At 45.7% G+C, this 21222-nt stretch overlaps 1 protein-coding gene across 1 annotated transcript in view; it reads left to right on the plus strand.

Annotated features, from left to right (window-relative positions):
• Positions 1 to 21222, plus strand: part of Larp1 (La ribonucleoprotein 1, translational regulator) — a 49520-nt gene that overhangs the window by 24466 nt on the left and 3832 nt on the right. Inside the window, exons 2-18 of the mRNA XM_005067732.4 lie at positions 3853 to 3914; positions 4120 to 4185; positions 4967 to 5141; positions 5878 to 6006; positions 6084 to 6290; positions 6387 to 6549; positions 7512 to 7656; positions 11664 to 11838; positions 11944 to 12113; positions 13708 to 14100; positions 14825 to 14948; positions 15044 to 15249; positions 15661 to 15767; positions 16498 to 16649; positions 18307 to 18451; positions 20062 to 20171; positions 20276 to 20403. Coding sequence (XP_005067789.1) covers positions 3853 to 3914; positions 4120 to 4185; positions 4967 to 5141; positions 5878 to 6006; positions 6084 to 6290; positions 6387 to 6549; positions 7512 to 7656; positions 11664 to 11838; positions 11944 to 12113; positions 13708 to 14100; positions 14825 to 14948; positions 15044 to 15249; positions 15661 to 15767; positions 16498 to 16649; positions 18307 to 18451; positions 20062 to 20171; positions 20276 to 20403 — 2657 coding nt within the window. The remainder of the gene's footprint in view (positions 1 to 3852; positions 3915 to 4119; positions 4186 to 4966; positions 5142 to 5877; positions 6007 to 6083; positions 6291 to 6386; positions 6550 to 7511; positions 7657 to 11663; positions 11839 to 11943; positions 12114 to 13707; positions 14101 to 14824; positions 14949 to 15043; positions 15250 to 15660; positions 15768 to 16497; positions 16650 to 18306; positions 18452 to 20061; positions 20172 to 20275; positions 20404 to 21222) is intronic.

Genomic DNA, 21222 nt, shown 5'->3' on the forward strand with positions numbered 1-21222 from the left:
ATGAAAAGCTGTGTGGTGTAAGGGACTAGGTTCAGTAGTAAACTTCCTCGTGTTTTCCTATTTCAGCTGTAGAACTCTTAAGGTTTTCTTTCCTATGGAAACACCTTGGATCCCAGCTATCTCTTGTCTGTGGGGTAGTGTGAGGCTATGGGTGCCTACTCCCCACAGATCTCTGCTTAGGAGACAGGCTAGGGGGTCTGATTTATAATTTGGGGTGGGAATTGAAACAGACTTTTCTAGAAATCTCCTGGAATGGTGATCTCCCTTTTGAGAGATGGCTTAGTAGCTGTCTTCACTGCTGAGGATGAGGGTTCAAATTGTAACACAACATTTGCTGAGTGCTTTATTATGTGCTAGGCATCCTGTGTTTTGTTCACTTAAATGTTCCAGTGGGTCCTCTGACATAAGTATTATCTCACTTCTCACAGAGGAAATCTAGACTCAGTGGGGCTCATTCCATGTGCATAAGTGTGCCATCTGACTTTCCTAGTTGTTTGAGTAAAGGGCCAAACATTGGAAAGTGGAAGATCACAGACATAACTTCTTTTGCTATTGTTTAGGGTTTAAATTTTTTCTTTTGTTTATGCACTTTCTAGGAAATGTTTTAGTCTTTATTTATTTAATTAGCACGCATATTGGATCTCCTATGACTGGAGTTAGAGACAGTTTATTATTTTTTCTTTTGTAATTGAGATCCTTCCCCCCCCCCAGAGATGACCCAGTGCTTGGCTAGACCTGGTCATCTGAGACAGAAGGTGATTTCTCCTCTCCCATGTACCCTGCAGCTTCTGATCATTGAGGAGGAACCTGTTCTAGGATCTGGGCCTACCATATCATACTGACCCCTCCTTTTTTTGAGCCCAGACTGTGGTAACTAGTTGGGAAGAATAGGGAAGAGCCCCAAATTACAGCAAGGGGGCTTTGTACTGGCAGTGTATGTCTGGGAACCCATGGAGTTCCTCATAGGCTGATAGCAGCCTTTGCAAGAGAATGAATGAAGCCTTTTAGCCCTTACCGGATTGTAGGAAAATCCTTCCCATGTTCACTATCTGCAAACAGTGGAGGTAGATCTGCCTTAAATAGGTGTTTTCTTGTATAAGCGACAGTGATGTGTTCTGAGCTTGGCTTGGATCAGTGGGCAGAAGGCAATAAATAGGAGGGCTGACTTGACTTGGTGCAGGATGACACAGGAGTTAGTGTCAGCCTCAGCACAGAAGATTTGTTTTTCATTGGAAATGATTTTAGGTGTCAAGTCCTACTGGGCCAGTGTTTTGTCTCTGCCACTCCACCCCTGTACACATGTATGTGCAGAGGATGGTGCATGTATGATTGGGGTCAAATGCAAAAGCCTAGTTCTCTCTTCAAGCTATGGAAGATTCCTGGTGGCAGCTCATCAGAACTTTGCTGGATTTCTAGAAGTCCCATTTGGTTTCCCCTCCCAACTCTGGGACTTGTTGGAGGTGGTCTGAGAGACTCTAACAAGGAGCAGTGGGGAAAAAAAGGGACACCAATGATCCTCAGTGAGCCTTCTCGGGGGTGGAACTTTCTAACAAACTCCATAGATTGGTTTAAGATTGTTCTGCGTGACCCAAGAAAGTGTGAGGCTGCCCTCCCCTCTCCCCCAGGTGAATGCTCATATAGGAATGAGTAGGCTCTTTCAGGCCTTTTCTCTGTACTGGGGACAGAACTTGCAGTCCATGATCATGTTCTGCTGAAATCTAAGGGTGATCTCAGCGTCTGGTTCAGTTTTGAGAGTTTTTATAAAAAAAGAAAAATAATAAGCTGGGAAGCTGTAATGTTGCACACCTTCAGTGCCAGCACTTGGGAGGCAGAGGCAGGGAGGGGCAGGCAGATCTCTGAGAGTTCAAGGCCAGCCTTGTCTACATAGCTAGTTGCACAGAGAAATCCTGTCTCAAAAAAAAAACAAAACAAAGAGGTGGTGGGGGGAATAAGCTGGGTAGTGAGGCACACATCTGGAATTTCAGCACTTGGCAGGCTGGACCGGGGGATTGCTGGAACTTTGAGACTGCTTTGGGCTACATTGCAAGACCCTTTAAAAAAAAAAGAGCTTAAAGGGGTTTTATTACATTTATTTGAGGGAACAGGAGCTTGATGGCATGCCCGTGGAAATCAGAAAACAGTTGCAGTTGGTTTTACATTTTCTGGCAGTGTTCTTTTACCCAGACCAAGAAACTTAAAAACCAATGTCTAGAAAACTTTTGCCCTCTTTTCAGATACATCTTTAGTATACCTCACTCCCAGTTCTCATGTGCTTCCTGTTAGGTAAACTTTGTTGCTAGCCCTGGGGCCTGCTTTCCTTCATGCACCAATGCTGAGCACATAACGAAATTTTTACAGCTCAAAGTGGGCACTAGATGGACCCTGGGCTAAAGCAGGTGAAAATCTTTTAGTTTAGTTTTATTTTGTAACAGGGTCACTCTTATGTATCCTTGATCTTCCTGGAACTTACCATCTAGACTAGGCTGGCCTTACATTTCCAGAGATCCTCCTGTCTCTCAAGTGCTAGCATCAAAGGCATATGCTACCACACTTGGCACAGGTGAAGATCTTTAGACTAGTCAAGCAACTACTAGATGGTGTCATCCTGGGGTCGCCCGACAGTGGTTTTCTTACAACTGAGACTTTCTGGTATTCTGCTTCTCAGTGCTGGAGGGTGAGGGTGCTGTGGGCTGGGCTCTACAACCCCAGCTATCAGAAGGCATGTATCTACCATTAGGGGCAGTGACTCCAGTAATGGCCGGAAACTAGGAATGCATTGGCCTCCCTCACAGTTCGGAATTGGGCAAGGACACTTTCTGCTCATTTAAAAGACATGGTCTGACGAACCTTCTTGTGAGGCCAGCTGGACAGATTTCTGTGCTTGGAGGCTGGGGCAGTTCCTGACCTGGCAAGGTAGGGGAGGGAAGCAATAACTAAGTGGATGAACTGAGTCCTGTGGATCTCCAGAGGAGGGAAAGAGAGGGAGGGACAGACAACAGTCTTGGTTTTCAGAGCTGCGTTGAGGAAATTATGTGCATGTAGATGGGAGCAAACTAACTAGAGCCACTGACTTTAGAAAAGAAAAGACATGTGCACACACCATTTTTTAAAAGTTGTCTTTGTCTTTGTAGATATACTCTTCATTCCTAAAATAGATCCTTCCAGAGTTTGCCCTGTGGATGTGTGAATGTACACATTCTTATCTGTTCCACAGAAAATATTATTTTGTGACTGCTCTTTCATTGTGTCCGTCTTCACACAATTTGAGACCATTATATTTTAGTGACTGTTGTGAAAGCGGATAGACTTAATTTGGTGATTTCAGTTGAAGCTGAAGTTGTGCATAGCTCATGTTTAACTTGTACTATTGTGGTTAAACTTTGGCTAGGCATGGTGGTGTGCTTGGGAGGCGGAGGCAGGGGATCTCTGAGTTCAATAGCCTGGTGTTTGTAAAGAGTTCCAAAGCAGTAATGGCTGCGCTGTGAGATGCTGTCCAAATAGACAGAACTATAGGGTCAAATACTTTTTCTTTAGGGGAAGAGAAGCCGGTTCTTGCCTCAACTATAGGTCAGTGAGGACAAAGCAGGCCTTGGTATGGCCCTGAACGTTTTTATTAGAGATTTTGCCGTAGTTTTGGAGGCCTGATTTACAGTGCAGATTTGGGCATGGGCTTCCTTCTCAAGCTTCAGTTGGCTTCTCAAGAAATGTGAACCTCGTCGCAGGGCTGTCGGCACATAGTCTTTCTTACCCTCTCTGCAGTGGTTCCTTTGGGAACCTGCAGGTGCATGGTCAGGTGGGCATGGTGGTGACACAGGTTCTTAACAGCTGTTTTCTCTCTCCTTGTTCCCACAGAACCTTCTGTTCCAGCCAAGGTAGTGAGGGCAGCTGCTCCTAAACAGCGCAAGGGCAGCAAGGTAAGGAGCGAGACTCCTGTGGGTGATGCCTCTTCTTGTTCTAGTAAGCACTTTTGGCCCCTCATGAAGACTGTGGGAGCACCTTCTGGATGCTCCTGCATGGCATCTGAAATGGCTTAAATCTCTCAGGGGAAATTGGGTGTGGCTGTGGATGAAATGACCGAGACAGGGTAATCCTGGGGTCTTCATAGACTATGTCTTGCAGGTTGGTGACTTTGGAGATGCAATCAACTGGCCTACACCTGGAGAAATAGCCAATAAGAGTGTGCAGGTGAGTGTGGGGCGGGGCTGACAGGTTCAGGTGCTGTCGTTACAAACTCTGTTGGCTTTTGTCCAAGAGCCATAAATCTCACCTTTCTTGAGTTTTAAGAGGAGTAGTTGGCAGGGCACTATAGAATACTTCTGTAGTTCCAACTACTCAAAGAAGGATGGCTGTTCCTTCTGATCTGAACAAACACGTGTGAATTAATTATATAAGGTGAGCAGCAATGAAATAACTAGGAATTACCATCATGTGAGCCTTTGCCTAGTTTCAGGATCTGCCAGGCACTGTTCATTTCCTCTTTGCCTTCTAGTGATCTGATCCCCAAAGTTAGTGTAGTAGCTCTTGATGGTTCAGTAGGTTAGGAGACAGCTACTGTTTTCGTATTTCTCCATTAATGTGGCAGGGTTTTCTGAGTGATTGAGGAGAGATATCAGGTTAAGTCCTGGCTCTAGATTAGGAAAGTGTACTTAGCTCCCCTAGACCCTGACAGAAAAGACTCTTGGTCAGTTCTGTCCCTCTCATCCTTTTTTGTTCTGAGCTAGTGACCACCTCAGTGGGTCTTGCCCTTACTGTAAAGGTGGTACAGACAAGCCAGGGTCAGCATTTCTTCTAGCCCACAGATTTGGGTAGGCTAGAGAAATGAATTGTTTCTCCTACTTGTTGTAGTGAATGCTAGGCCTCAGGATGTATCCAGTGTAGCCTGTCCTAATACCTTCCCAATGACCAGGTGTATCCTTCCTCCAATCCAGGAGGCTTTAGTATGCACTCTCTCCCTTGCCTACTGCAGCCACAGTCCCACAAGCCTCAACCTGCCCGTAAGCTGCCTCCCAAGAAGGACATGAAGGAGCAGGAGAAAGGAGATGGAAGTGATAGTAAGGAGAGCCCGAAAACAAAGTCAGATGAATCAGGGGAGGAAAAGAATGGGGATGAGGACTGCCAGCGAGGCGGGCAGAAGAAGAAAGGTAAGTGGTCCTGTTTTGGGCAGGACCTGGGAGGTACAGCTTGCAGAACTTTTAAATCACTCTCTTGGAGGGTCTTCAGGCCAGGAGGTGACTCACTGCTTGGAACAGCTGTGTTAAGCCTTAATACATCTACTCTTAAATGGGCTTTTACATTGCCCTAAGAGTTTGTAAAAACCCGCTGAAATGACACAGGCTTGACTGCTTTTTCTCACAGACACACAGGCCAGGCCTGAGGTAGCAACCCTGACTCATTCTCACTTCAGCACAGCATCCTTTCTCCATCAAAGATGACTCCCTGGTTCCTGCTCACTCCACCTAAACTCACAGGCAGTGATGTGGCATGTGTGAAGGAATCCTAGAAAGTTAGTCTTTTTTTTTTTTCTTTATTTTTAAGTTTAAATTTAGATTAGAAACAAGGTTGCTTCACAAGTCAGTTCCAGGTCCCTCTCCATTTCCCTCCCCTCCTCCCGTGCCCTCTCCCCACCCCCCACCCCCATAGAAAGTTAGTCTTAATTTTGGGCAGCCAGGTGTCTGGCTCCAGAAAGTGACTCTTAACCCTGAAAGCCACCGACCTCCTCATTCTAGACATTGGGGAGGTGGGGTGCCCACAGGGTTTGGAAAGACTCTGCCTGTGGCTACCAGATGGGTAGTTTTGGGCCAAAACTTTGGGGGAAGGAAAAAAGCCATGTAGGAGGGGCCTGCCATGCCTCTCTCACATGCCCATGCTGTCCCTCAGGGAACAAACACAAGTGGGTTCCGTTGCAAATAGACATGAAGCCTGAAGTACCAAGAGAGAAATTAGCCTCACGTCCCACTCGCCCACAGGAGCCAAGACATACACCTGCTAGCCGAGGGGAGATCAAAGGTATGTACTGCCTACTATGGAGGGTCTGGATGAGGAGGATGCTCTCAGGATTTACCTTGTGCTCCTTCTCACCATAGGATCTGAACCTGTTACCTACATGCCTGTATCTGTGGCCCCACCCACCCCAGCCTGGCAACCAGAGACCAAACCAGAGCCTGCCTGGCATGACCAGGATGAGACATCGAGTGTGAAGAGTGATGGGGCTGGTGGGGCACGGGCTTCCTTCCGTGGCCGAGGACGGGGCCGTGGTCGTGGACGGGGTCGTGGACGGGGTGGCACTAGAAGTACGTGAAGTCCATTTGGGCTCTGGGATGTCCAAGGGAGTGTGAGGGGTAGTAGGTGGGGAATTTTCTCTTTAATGATGCCCATTTCTCCCGTAGCCCACTTTGACTACCAGTTTGGCTACCGAAAATTTGATGGTACAGAGGGGCCCCGCACCCCCAAGTACATGAACAACATCACCTACTACTTTGACAATCTCAGCAGCACTGAGATTTACAATGTGGACCAGGAGCTGCTCAAGGACTATATCAAGCGCCAGATGTGAGTGTGAAGGCTCTGCCAGTCTATGCCAGAGTCGGGCCCAGGACAGGGTCTAGTGAGCGATGATGTAGTAGTCCAGTTTAAGCTATGCAAAATGACTTTTCTGCTGTCACAGAATACTGTTCATTACAGATTACTCACATTTACCTTAAGGAAAGTAAAGACTGCCATTAACAGGTGAACAGCCTGGTTCCCTTATATACATACACCTATAGTCACAAAGCAACCCATCAGCAGTGTGGTACATGCTGGCAAGCATGTCCTTGAGCTGTCACTGTGGCCAGGCTCTTGCCAAGTGTAGGCGAGTCTTGTCCCATCCTATAACCTCTGCATATAGGAGTTCCATGAGCTGGATATTCTCCTAGCCCTATTTTATAGGGGAGCAGGCAAGTCAGTAACTCCTCCAAGGTCACAATATGTAACAAAGTACAGGATTAAAGCTATTTCTGTATAAACACTTTGTCCTTACTCATAACTAATGTGCTGGCTCACAGAACAGAGGAAACCTCATATAAAGAAGCAGGCAGTGTCGTGTTAGTGTTTTAGGAGCAGAACAGTATGGGAACTGTGTTTCAAAGGAGGGTTAGTTTGTTGGGCTCGCCTGTGATAGCTGAAAGGCAGAAAGGGTGGAAGGCAGTCAGTGGTTCTTAACCTTCGTCATGCTGTGACCCTTTATTAATATAGTTCCTCAACCATACAATTGGTTTTGTTGCTACTTCCTAACAAATTTTGCTACTGTTATGAATCATAATGTAAATATCTATTTCCTAATGGGCTTAGGTGACCACCCCTGTGAAAGGGTTGGGTTATTTGGACCCCCAAAGGGGTTGTGACCCACAGATTGAGAGCCTCTGCTTTAAGCTGTATGATAGGAGAGGGGCGAGAAGCCTAGAGATTGCAAGGGTGGATAGGAAGCAGGGAAGGCCCATAGCCCCTCAGTGATGCCTTTTTTCCCCACTTAGTGAATACTACTTCAGCGTGGACAATTTAGAGCGAGACTTCTTCCTGAGACGGAAAATGGATGCTGATGGTTTCCTTCCCATCACCCTTATTGCTTCCTTTCACCGTGTACAGGCCCTAACCACTGACATTTCACTCATCTTTGCGGTATGTCTTCTCCCATGGGTAAGGGTGGGGAAAGTAAGATGAACCATGTGAGTCCTGAGTTGAAGGATTGAACTCTGCATGAAACCCCACTAACTGCATCTACTGAGTCCCAAGGGGCCACCATGGTATAGCACTTCAGCTACAGCTCGTCCTGCCTGTGTACCCTTATCTGCTTTTACTCATCTTTGTAGGTCTTCCTAGAAAATACAGCATTTCAGTAGCCACAGTATCATCATCACACCTAAAAATATTAACAATTATTTAATATTGTCAGATACTCTGTTTCAGATTCTCCCCAATTGCTGTCAGACATAGTTAAAAGTGGTTCATAAGCTGGGTGGTAGTGGTGGCACACACCTTTAATCCCAGCTTTTAGGAGGCGGAGGCAGGATGAATTTGAGTTCTAGGATAGCCAGGACTGTTACACAGAGAAACCCTGTCTCGAAAAACCAAAAATAAAATGAAATGGTTTGTAAATATGAGAGTCCAGATCAGATCTGTGTGGACTTGCATCTCCTTCAACCCATTCATTCTTCCTTTGCTGTGTTTTGTTGGGTAAATTAGGCCATGTCTCCTGTACAAGATTACATGTCTCACGGGACAGGCATCATCTCACATACTAGTGCATCTATAGTTCTGAGTTTGGGTAACTTGGTGTTCTGTTTTGAAGTGAGAATCAGGGCTTTGTAAATAAATGGCTAGTGTCTTCTTTTGGATGGCATGTGACAGTCTATCGCCTGAGATAAAACCTACTGCGGTTATTGCAAAAACAATTTCCTTAGGGGTTGCACAATAGTGGTACTCTAATCACTTTAATCAACCTTTGCTTAGCTAGCTTGAGATGAGACACTTGCTTGTCTATTGTTCACTAACCAAGATGTAGAACAGGAGGGACAGAGAGAAGACCTTGATCCTCTGCATCCTGTGAACAGTTCGTACAACTTGGAGAGCTGGATCCCCATGCCCTTCACTCACTATACATTATAAACAATATGAATTGCTCTCTATTTTTTTCTCAGTCCATTGTTGGGTAATACTTTCCTATATTTGATCCATGAAGCCATAGTTCACCCTGCCTGCTCCAGGTGAGCTGCCTTTTGGTTGTTTTAGGGTTTTGTTTTGTTACTTTTTTTTTTTTTTTCTTGTTTTCTGAGACAGGGTTTTTCTGTATAATCTCCCTGGCTATCCTGGAACTCTCTGCATAGTCCAGGCTGGCCTTGAACTCACAGAAATCTGCCTACTTGTCCCTCCCAAGTGCTGGGATTAAAAATCATTAATTCCTCTTCAGAGGAACTGGAGTTTAGACATCACACATTGCTGTTGCTACTTGGTTAGTCATTGTTTCTAGGTTGAGTAAAGTACAGTATGAGATGTTTGTGTTCTCCTCTCTCTCTCTCTCTCTCCCTCCCTCTCTCTCTCTCTCTCCCTCCCTCTCTCTCTCTCTCTCTCTCTCTCTCTCTCTCTCTCTCTCTCTCTCTCTCTCTCTCTCTCTCTCTCTCTCTCTCTCTCTCGTTTTTCAAGAAAGGATTTCTTCATGTAGTCTTGCCTGTCCTGGAACTCACTGTTTAGATCAGGCTGACCTCGAACTCAGAGATCCACCTGCTTCTGCCTCTGCCTTCCAAGTGCTGGGATTAAAGGTGTGTGCCCCAGACCTGTTTTCTTTTCATTTAAAACAGAGTGTCTGTTTGTGTAGCCCTGGTCGTTCTGGAAGTTGGTATGTAGACCAGACTAGCCTGAAGCTCTTAGAAATCTGCCTGCCTCTCTCTGCCTCCCAAGTGCTGAATTACAATGTGTGCCACCATGTCTGGCTTCTGTGTTTTTAGTTTTGTGTCCGAAATTCCCAATTAATTTGTTTTAATCCATAGTGTTTATGGACATATGGTTCCTATAATAATTCATTCATTACCACTGCAGGCTGGCTTTTGTTTTCTTGTTGGCAATTTACATGGTCAGATGAATGTCACAAGAAAATTTTTTTTGTGAAACTATGCCTTTAACTAGGTATGTATTAGTTTTATTTTGCACTCAAATTTTGTGAATTATAGCAGCCATCATAATTCTCAGTTTTCAGAAAAAAATTAAAATACATGGTCTCAAAGTCTACATGACATTAAAGTATTAAAACTCATTTTTGCCTGGTGGTAATGGTGCATGCTTTTAATTCAGGCACTCAGGAGGCAGAGGAAGGCAGATCCCTGTGAGTTCCAGGACAGTCAGGGCTACACAGAGAAACTGTCTGGAAAAAACACCAACAACAAAAATGAATAAATGAAATAAAAACATAGAGACGTGTATGTATAAAATTGTTGATATTTTATTTGTTTTACATTTTTGAGACAGGGTTTCTCTGTGTAACTCTGACTGTCCTAGAACTTGGTATGTAGACTAGGCTGGCCTGGGCCTCAACGGAGATCCGCCTCCCTCTGCCTCCCAAGCACTGGTATATGGTGATAAGTCACAGGCATTTTATCGCTTCTTTGTTTTACTTTATGTATCTGAGAGCTAGCTTCGAAGCAGTGTAAAATAGAAGTCCCTGTCTGGCCCCCCCGCCCCCAGCTTTCCCTTCGTAGCCTTGGCTATCCTGGAACTCACTATCCCATTCTATTATAAGTTGCGTAGTACACCATCCCATGGGCGTTCATTAAGATAGAATCTTGGTTGTTTCCAGTTCCTTTCAGTGTGGGGGGGGCAGTATATGTATGTATAGGTATTTTATTTGCATGTGTATCTGTGCACTGTGTGTGTGTGTGTAGTGTCTCCAGAGGCCAGAAATGAGGGGTTGAATTCCCCTTGGGACTAGAGTACAGATAGTTTTGAGAAGCCATGTGGGTGTTGAAAATGTAACCTGGACCTTCCTGGAAGAGCAGTCAGTGCCCTTAACTGCTTCCAGTCTTACTGATATACTAACAGCATATGGCCTTGTGTGTTTAGCTTTCTGTCTTTGTTATAGATCTCTAGAAGTAGTGTGGTTGATCCAAAGGTGAATGAATACAAACTAATTTTGCAAGAAACTGCATAACCCTTTCTAGATGTCAATCTTCTGCACTCCCACCCACAATATCTCTCTTCCTCTTCCCTTGGCTATAATGACACTGTTACCTTATGTTGGGTTTTCCCTTTTCGTCTATCCCTCAAAAGATTTCAAAGAGTTTACATAGAAAATCTCTAAGCCAGATGTAGTGGTGCACACCTTTAATTCCAGCACTTAAGAGGCAGAGGCTGGCAGATGTCTTGAGTTTGATGCCACATTGGTCTACAGAGTGAGTTCTAGGACAGCTAGGTCTACACAGAGAAACCCTGTCTTGGAAAAAGGAAAGAAAGAGAAAAAGACTAATCTTCACCTTTTGTATCCAGAGATAACAGCCCATAATAATTTACCTGTGCCTCTTAATAACAGTTGTATTATCCGGGCAGTGGTAGCACACGCCTTTAATCCCAGCACTCGGGAGGCAGAGGCAGGTGGATCTCTGTGAGTTCGAGACCAGCCTGGTCTACAGAGCAAGTTCCAGGACAGCCTCCAAAACCACAGAGAAACCCTGTCTCGAAAAAACAAACAACAACAACAACAAGAAAAAAACAAAATACAGTTGTATTATATAAATCTCTGGGGTTTTTTGTTTTGTTTTGTTTTGTTTTTTGTCCAAATAAAAGGCTAGTATTTGTCCTGACCTATTCCTGTCTTATGGTTTAAATTGCCAGCATGACGGCAGTTGCTTTTCCTATTACAGTCACTGCCACTGTTAACGACCTTTTGCCTAAATCTTGGACATATGGTCTACTTTATGCAAGTGTTCTGTGGATTTCTGGAAGTTGACTTGCAGGCTTGTTGAGTAACTTTGGTTTTCATTTTCATGTTTATACCTTTTACATGTGCCTGTCAATCAGGGAAGGTGTAGCCAGTTACTACCGCTGCTGGCCTGAATCAGGTGCTTAGGGACCTGGTTGTCTCCAGATCTGTTTGCCCTAGGTGGTTGGTTCTCTTCATTCTTGTCCCTCTTCCTCTGTAGGCTCTAAAGGACAGCACGGTGGTGGAGATCGTTGAGGAGAAAGTCCGCAGGAGGGAACAACCTGAGAAGTGGCCCCTTCCTGGTCCCCCAATAGTGGATTATTCACAAACAGATTTCTCTCAGCTTCTCAACTGCCCAGAGTTTGTTCCCCGCCAGCACTACCAGAAGGAGACGGGTAGGTGCTGATTGGGGGCTGCATATGTTATCCTCCAGTGTGTAGTCACCTCAGGACTGCCCTGAAAGGACTAGGATAATGAAGCCCTGCTTTTCTTCCCTTCAGAGTCAGCACCTGGCTCTCCCCGTGCTGTTACCCCAGTGCCAACCAAAACAGAGGAGGTCAGCAACCTGAAGACTCTTCCCAAGGGCCTGTCTGCCAGTCTCCCAGACCTGGACTCTGAGAGCTGGATTGAAGTGAAGAAAAGGCCTCGGCCTTCCCCAGCACGCCCCAAGGTGGGTGAGGCCTGACTTAGTCCTGAGGGGCTAAGCTGAAAACCTAAGTGATCCTGGGTTTTCTGGTGTAGGAATGCTAATGCAGCCTGTTCATATTCTTTGGAAACCTCTCTCAGATACCCAACTTAGTTTACGTGTGGCTTTTCCATAGGATAAAGTCATCCATCTATGGCTTAGGTTTTTCATTTGTGGCTATTCCTTTTTCATTTCTGGGGCCTTTCCCCCAACTCTATCTTTGGTCTTCTGTATGTTAAGTATCTCAGGCCTTTAGAAGAGGCAGTGGAGAGGACAGCAAGTCTCCTGCAGTGATGGCTAGTGTCTTTGGATCTCAGTTTCTATCTTAGATGAAGAAAGTCGGGGTCAAACTGTCCTAGAAAAGGGAAAGCAGTATGTGTGTTGTGTGTTGACTATAGGTAGGATCCCTGCCTTTGCAGGCACCAGATTCATTTCCTCTACCTCTGCAACCTCAGCTCCCTCTTTAGAGACCTTTGGTCTGGGCCTTGTGAAGTGGCCTCAGAGCTGATCTTGAACTTGTCTTCTATATAATTCTGTCCTATATATATTTTGCCACTGTGTCTGGCTCTCCTGTCTTCTCTGCCTATCCTGTCTGCTCATTCCCAGAATATCTCACTGTTGTTGACTGCAGCCAAGAGAAACATTGTTGAGTAGACAAGCACTTTCCAAGGCCCAGGCAACTGTATAAGCTCTAGAAAGATGGTAGCCAGGGGTAGCTAGCTTCAATCCTTCTGCGTAGCATACCTTAAACCTTCAAAGAAATAGTTTGGAGTTTCTTTGGGATGTGCTTGGCCCATCATCAGAGAATTGCCTCCTGGATGTATACTGTGTGGAAGATACACTTCTCCTGGTGTCATGTCCATTGAGTCTGTCACTAGTCTTTGGGACATTCGGTCTTTTCTGCCTAACCTACTCTGTTCCTGCCTATAATATAGCCTCTAGTGGCCTGTTCTTGGAAGCTTTGCCTAACCACACCCAACTCTAGCTGGCTCACCACCGTCCTTGTACGTCCTAGACCTGTTTTGAACCTTTGCTGAACCCTGCTGCAGATGACTGCTGGTACGCTTTCTCCTGAGCTCTGAAGTTTCTAAGTGCAGGGTCTTCTCTTGCTCATTCAGGCTTTCATACAGTCCTGGTACTGTTGGGTGGGTGCTCACTCATCAAACCATTGAATATCTGCTGTGGCTGGGATCCAGTCTAAGAACTGAAGGTACTGAAACACGGCTGCTTGTCTGAAACTTCCTGACTGCCAAAGTGTTGAGTAGACAGACAGGTGATGGAAGGTTCAACTGAATTGGCTTGTGCCTGCTTCCAGCAGCCAGTGTGTAGACTGTGAAGGGAAACAGTTGTTTGTGGATGACTGTGTATAACTGAGTAAAGGAACTGGACTCTTTGGGGTTTCTCCATGAAGCTGAGTTCAGAGAGGATACCTGTGATTTGCTGGTGTTGCCAGGGTTACAGTTGTGATGTTTTTGAACTGAGAGACATGAGAGCCTTTTGGGCAACCAGAAAATCTGGTCCAAGGGCCTCATATGTCATTCTCCAATCATTCCCCTTTTGGTGTCTGTCCCTATTTCAGAAGTCAGAGGAGCCCAGGTTCTCCCATCCAACTGCTCTGCCTCAGCAGCTTCCCTCCCAGCAGCTGATGTCTAAGGATCAGGATGAGCAAGAAGAACTAGACTTCCTGTTTGACGAGGAGATGGAGCAGATGGACGGGCGGAAGAATACCTTTACTGCCTGGTCTGATGAGGACTCAGATTATGAGATTGATGACCGAGATGTCAACAAGATCCTCATTGTCACTCAAACACCACCTTACATGCGTCGGCACCCTGGGGGGGACCGCACAGGCAACCATACTTCTCGTGCCAAGATGAGTGCTGAGCTGGCCAAGGTCATTAATGATGGGCTCTTCTACTATGAGCAAGACCTATGGACTGAGAAGTTTGAGCCTGAGTATTCACAGATCAAGGTGAGGCTCAACCATAGCCTTGAGCAAGTGCCTGGGGTTCTTGTGACATGTGGAGAGGAGGAAGGTTGATTGGCCATGTGGCTTTGGCCATTATAACTTTGTATGTACGAGGGAGTGATTAATACTGTGACAAGAGGAAATGTGTATATGTATAGTGTAAAGAGCATATAGGGTGACTAGCTGTCCTATCTAACCATTCATTTTGATGTCACACAATTGGTTAGACCCCTGTGAAAGATAAAAATTGGATTGTTATCTCTAGTCTTAAGTAATCAGACACGTATAAATCAGTTTTTAGGGACTCTTATTAGTGGAAAATGGAGAAAAGAGAGATCCTCATGGAGATACTTCTTGTCAGTTTTTGAAGTAGCTATGTTTCGTGCTGAGTGGGCTTAATGGTAAGCCTGTGCCATGAACAGGTAGTAATGCAGAGACGAAAGCAGCCGACACTGTCCACAGTCGTAGGAAGACCCAGGAAGCGAAAGGACAGTCTGCAGCAAGTTCCTTGGTAGCTGTCATGCGTAGGGAGAGGAGCAAGGTCAGCACTGACCTCTTTGAGAGGAGTACCCTCATGCAGGGTACCTGTGCTGAGGGATGGTGATGGAGACTAGAATCGTGTGTGGGCACGGAAGCTAGCCTCACCAGTTTCCTGCCAGTCTTGATTCCTGAGCCAGCCAGAGCATCTTATTGACTAACAGCTTCTCCACCTACCTCATATCTACAGCAAGAAGTCGAGAACTTCAAAAAAGTGAATATGATTAGTCGGGAGCAATTTGACACATTGACCCCTGAGCCCCCTGTGGATCCCAACCAGGAGGTTCCTCCTGGACCGCCTCGGTTCCAACAAGGTAAGGGGTGGGCACCTAAAGCTCAGTGTGGGTAAAGGGGTATTGAGCCCTAGCCAGAGATTTCCTTGCCCCTTGACCCCACTCTGCCTCTGCAGTTCCAACTGACGCCCTGGCCAACAAGCTGTTTGGTGCTCCTGAGCCTTCTACCATTGCCCGATCTCTACCAACCACTGTCCCAGAGTCACCAAACTACCGAAACGCCAGGACCCCCCGCACACCCCGGACCCCTCAGCTCAAAGACTCTAGTCAGACATCACGATTTTACCCAGTGGTGAAAGAAGGACGGACCCTAGATGCCAAGGTAAGGTACTTCAGTCAGGTGGATTCCTGCCTGCTTTTTGTCCTGTCTGAGCCAACAAAGGACCAAGATCCCCAGTAGCATACTTAGGCTGAGAGCTCACAAAGTAGACTTGAGTATAGGCGTGGCCTACAGAGCCTGAGGGAGGGCAGACCAGATGTGAGACCTCAGGCACATCTCTCTGCTCCTCCACCTCACCTGTGAGATAATCAGAAAATGCTTTTGTAGGGGTGGGATTATATAGCTCAGTGGTGTTGCCCTTGTCTAGTGCACAATGCCTTGTATTCAACCTACAGTTATAGCAAATAAGAAAATGCTTTTGCAAAATGGGATATACCACTTGTATGCTAAGGGCTGCTTGATGACATCATAGTAGTAGATGTGTAGATAACAAGTTCTGGTTTCATTTTACAGATGCCTCGAAAAAGGAAGACAAGACACAGCTCGAACCCCCCCCTGGAGAGTCATGTGGGTTGGGTGATGGATTCCCGGGAGCACAGGCCCAGGACTGCTTCCATTAGGTACTATGGTCAGGGCAGGCTGCCTGTGAAGCATGTAGGACTCATGGCTCTCACCAGCTAAATCCAAATCCAAGCAGCTGTGTGGGAGTCTTAGCCCAAGGCCTGAGAATTAGATGCTACTTTGTGTTTTATTCTTTTATTTTTAGACAGGGTCTTAACTATGCAGCCTTGCTGGTCTGTAACTGTTAGGTAGACCATCCTGGCCTTGAGTTCATAGAGATTCACCTGCCATGAGATTCTGCCTCTCTAGTGCTGAGATTAAAGGAAAGCATGGATTACCATGCCTGGCTGTAAAGACATGCTGTCATGACAAGACTGAGTTCCATCCTCAGCATCACAGTTCAATGACTCAGCTACTCAGTGTAGGGCCCAGACACTTGTTACATTTGTTTTTACCGGATCTGTATTAAAGTAAGGTTTGGGAGTCACCAGTCTGTGTGCTTTGCTACCCACAGAGATGGCGGACACTAGAATTAGGTAACGGTATAATACCGTGAGTTCCTTAGGCATTGATCTGTGCCACCCCTGGACCAGTGTCCTAAGCCATGTGAGCCTCAATGACTCCTCAGAACTTTCCAAGGTCACTGTGTAGCTGGTTGCTGTAGGTTAAGGGCCATGCAGTACAGGACTGCACCCTGGCTGGTAGGTCAGAAGGACCTCTCCTAATCTTAGGGTGGGGCTAAGTAGGCCATTTGTGACTGGTGATACCATCATTCTTGTGCTTCCATAGCTCCAGTCCTTCAGAAGGAACACCTGCAGTTGGCAGCTATGGCTGTACCCCTCAGTCGCTGCCCAAATTCCAGCATCCTTCACATGAGCTGCTCAAGGAAAATGGCTTCACACAACATGTCTACCACAAGTATCGGAGGCGCTGCCTTAATGGTAAGTAAGGGCCAGCCTAGTCCCTGGCCATTTCTTAGGGACTCACTTGGTGCCCCAGAGTATAAAGGCTGGAGGGGGCAGGGCAGGGAGCAAGCAGTTGCCCTTTTTTGACCTTGGAATAAGAAATGGCCTGTAGTCAAATACATTCCGGAAACTGAGCTAAGAAGGAAGATCTTGACTTGTAGGCCAGCCTGCCTCAATAATGAAGCTCAAAATAAAAACTTAAGAAAATGCCTGATGTTAGACTTAGGTGAGATGGTTTTTAAATACAAAAAACTTAGCTGGGCGTTGGTGGCGCACACCTTTAATTCCAGCACTCGGGAGGTAGAGGCAGGCGGATCTCTGAGTTCATGACCAGCCTGGTCTACCGAGCAAGTTCCAGGACAGCCTGCCTCCAAAGCAACACTGAGAAACCCTGTCTTGAAAAACCAAAAAATAAAAAGAAGCTACATGACAGCATCTCTTAAGTTATGCTTCGCCTTGTCTTTGATGCTAATGATGTTTGTTCAGACGCTTTTTGTCTGCTTATTGTCCCATCACTCTGTGGTAGGAGTTTTGGGTTTTTTCTTTTTATATATTTTGAGTCAGCATCTACTTATTTTTGAGGGAGGGTCTCACTTGAACCTGGAGCTCGTAGATGAGTATGAGTGTGTTTGTGTACCATGTGCATGCCTGGTACCCTTGGAGGCCAGAAGAGGGCTTTGAATCTCTTGGAATTAGAGGTACAGATGTTGTGAGCCACCGTGTGGGTGCTGGGAACCAGACCTAGGTCCTCTGCAAGAACAGCCATGCTTTTAACTGCTGAGCCATCTCTTCTATGTGTATACTTTTTTGTTTGTTTTTCGGTTTTTTTGTTTTTTGTTTTTTTTTTTTTTTTGAGATAGGTTTTCTCTGTATTGTTTTGGAGGCTGTCCTGGAACTGGCTCTGTAGACCAGGCTGGCCTCGAACTCAAGAGATCCGCCTGTCTCTGCTTCCCGAGTGCTGGGATTAAAGGCGTGCTCCACCAACGCCAGGCTCTCCTATATGTATACTTTTATGTTAATATGCTATACTACTTAGTTTGTTGAAAAGTGATTTCTTTGTACTTTAGGCCTTGTTCTACCTGTTCCTCCAAGTCAGTGGTTTTCTCAGCCTTGGCATTTTTTTTTTTTTATTTTTTTTTATTTTTATTTTTTTTGGTGTTTTTGAGACAGGGTTTCTCCGTGTTGTTTTGGAGGCTGTCCTGGAACTCGCTCTGTAGACCAGGCTGGCCTCGAACTCACAGAGATCCGCCTGCCTCTGCCTCCCGAGTGCTGGGATTAAAGGCGTGCGCCACCAACGCCCGGCCAGCCTTGGCACTTTTGTGGGGATCACATATCCGATATTCACATTACAATTCACAACATTAGCAAAATGATAGTTCTGAAGTAACAGTGAAATAATTTTTTATGATGGTTGGGGCACCACAACATGAGGAACTATATTAAAGGGTTGCAGTCTGAGGGAAGTTGAGAATCACTGCTCTAAGTGATGATAGAAAGTGAGAATAAGCTAGACAGACAGACAGGTCAGAGACCAATGTTGCCTAGCAACAAAGGCCTGCATGCAGTTAGTTAGCTCTGAGTGAACAAAGGGCAGTCTGGCTTGATTTTTCCCCTCTCCTATCTTTCCCATCAGAGCGGAAGCGCTTGGGCATTGGCCAGTCTCAGGAGATGAATACCCTTTTCCGCTTTTGGTCCTTCTTCCTCCGGGATCACTTCAATAAAAAGATGTATGAGGAGTTCAAGCAGCTGGCACTGGAGGATGCCAAAGAAGGCTACAGGTGAGTGAGCCAGGGACTCTGTGTGGCACATGGAGACTGGTAGGGCCCCAGTGAGTCAGCTGCCAGAGCTGAAATTGGAAATTTAAAAATGAGCAAGGTATTTACATAATTTTTCAGAGCTTAAAGGGTTATGTGGTATGATTGTGCATAAAGGTGTCTCCTTTGTGTTTATTCCTTTGCTCTCTGCTCAATTTTGCCTTTATGTCATAAGCATATGGGCCAGGGATGCGTTGGCACATAGGGTAGGCTTTTGTTGCAGAGGGTCATCTACACAGCACTGTGAAACAGTGTGGCCAGCATCATTCACTGAATTTCTTCTCTCTTTTCTTCCCCAAAGACAGTCTGTGTATCCCTGATGTCCTGAAACTCACTCTGGCCTTGAACTCACAGTGGTCTACCTGCCTTTGCCTCCTGAATACTGGGTTAAAGGCATATGCCACCCCCAACCCATTCAGTGAATTTCATTGTGAACTTTTAATAACAAAAGCCCATTGTAACAATTCCAGAATTGTTCTAAACCACTTCTCTGTTCTTAAAAGGATTGCATTTTGTTTAATAGTGCCACTGTGTATAGGCAGAATTTTTCTGTGTCTTGGCAGTAGCTCACAAATAGCCACTTGGAGACATATTATTAATTATAAATGCCGGGCCAGTAGCTCAGGCTTGTTACTGCCTAACTCTTACATTTTATTTTATTTTTTTGTTTTTCGAGACAGGTTTCTCTGTATTGCTTTGGAGCCTGTCCTGGAACTCGCTCTGGCTAGCCTCAAACTCAGAGATCTGCTTGCCTTTGCCTACCAAGTTCTTATATTTTAAATTAACCCATATTTCTTATCCACTCTTTTCCACAGGATGGTACTTTTTTTTCAATATGGCATGTTCATCTTGCTTTTCTCTGCTGTTCCTCCTCAATACTCCTGAGACTCCACACATCCTCTGAGTCTGTTGTCCTGCCTAGCTACTGGCCAATCTGCTCTTTTATAAAGCCAATCAGAAGGCACCTTGGCAAAAACACATCTTTACAGTGTACAGAAAAGTTATTTCATAACAGCTGTGAACAGTTTTTTTGGGGGGGGTTTACGAGGCAGGGTTTCTCTGTATTGTTTTGGAGGCTATGTGAACAGTTTTATATGCCTGTAAAATAGGAATCTGTGTTTTTTGGTCATTTCCTTGGTATTATATTTCTAGTGGTGAACTTTCTGAATAAGGCAAATGAACAAACCTGCTAATTGGTGTGGGTCAGAGAGCTGGTGCAGAGAAGGGCACGTATTCCTATGAACAGTTAAATAGGAACTAATGTTGTCTTTGCGGTCTGTAAAGTCTGTCGGGGCTCCTCTACTGCTTTTGGAGTAAAAAGCAGTAGTTAGAGACAGAATAAGCAGGTCAATGTGAGTGTACGCTATGGTGGGTAGAGTTGGCTGAGCCCTGGCAGAATTAAACATTGTGGCTCTTCAGGGCTGGTGTTGGTGCTGCTGGAGTTTTTATGTGGGCCTGTCATGTTTCTGGTCTAGGATAGTTCACTGTCATATCTGTTCAAGTTCCTTTGCTAGGCCAGCAAGGTGTGTTCCAGTGGACATTGTGCCAAGCTCACCAGCTTCTGTCCTCCACAGATATGGTTTGGAGTGCCTTTTTCGATATTACAGTTATGGTCTAGAGAAGAAGTTCCGACTGGACATATTCAAGGATTTCCAGGAGGAGACTGTAAAGGACTATGAGGCTGGTAAGAGTCTGCCAGAGCTGCAGGAACCCTCCTGGACCTTGCTGTATTAGGCCCCACGTCTCCCTTCATCTCAGCCCAGCTCCCCAACTCTCCTTTCTTCACAGGCCAGCTCTATGGATTAGAGAAATTCTGGGCCTTCTTGAAATATTCCAAAGCCAAAAATTTGGACATTGACCCCAAACTGCAAGAATACCTCGGCAAATTCCGACGTCTAGAAGACTTCCGAGTGGACGTGAGTGAAAGCCTCTCTTCTGACTCCTCTAATTGTCCTGTAAAGAGCAGCATCCCTCTCCCATATGTGAAATGATGGTGAGAGCGGACAGTGGGTACTCACTAGAATGGTGGTTCCCAGCCTCCCTCCTGTTTTCCTTCCATCCCTTCGTGTCATGGCCCACCTGCTTGCCCGGGCCCACTACTGTAGTTTGTGTCAGGATCAGGACCGTCTACCCTGATAAATGTACATGTTCCTTCCTGAAAAGATCAGAAATTTGTAAATTAGTGTCCAGTTCTCCATTGTCTGGAGCAGTGCCTGGACAGTGACATCCTGTGGTGAGTCTGGGTATTACTTCTGAGTGTATCAAAGGTTGCCTTTAAAGTCAGCTTAATTGACTCATCATTGGTGTCTATGCTAAGATAATCTGCGGTGCTGGGGGTGTACCTTACTGGCAAGGTACATGTTTAACTTATTCAAGGCCCTGGGTTTGACCATCTCCAAAAGAAGACAGAAAAGGCTTTAACCAAAAAGTTTTATTATGTAGCAGCCTGTGTTCTCTTGAGCACTTTTAGCAGAAAATGGTAGGTGTAAGTGAGTAGCAGCAGTGGTCTTCAGTTCCGTCAAAACTGATGCTGCTTTCAGTGCCCGCACTGGTGAGCACACTGTTCTGGCCAGCTCCAGTTGGATGTAGGTAGAATTATATGGATGGGTAAACTGGACTTGTGTTCTTACCCACTCTTGGGGAGGAGAGTGTGTACAGAGAAGTTGGAGGTAGCTGGGTAGACTAGTTAAGGTAGACCAGTGGCTTGACCCTGGTACCTGGAAAGCACTGTTGGT

The sequence above is a fragment of the Mesocricetus auratus genome, unplaced genomic scaffold, assembly GCF_017639785.1.
Source record: "Mesocricetus auratus isolate SY011 unplaced genomic scaffold, BCM_Maur_2.0 Super-Scaffold_100007, whole genome shotgun sequence".
Lineage (NCBI taxonomy): Eukaryota > Metazoa > Chordata > Mammalia > Rodentia > Cricetidae > Mesocricetus > Mesocricetus auratus.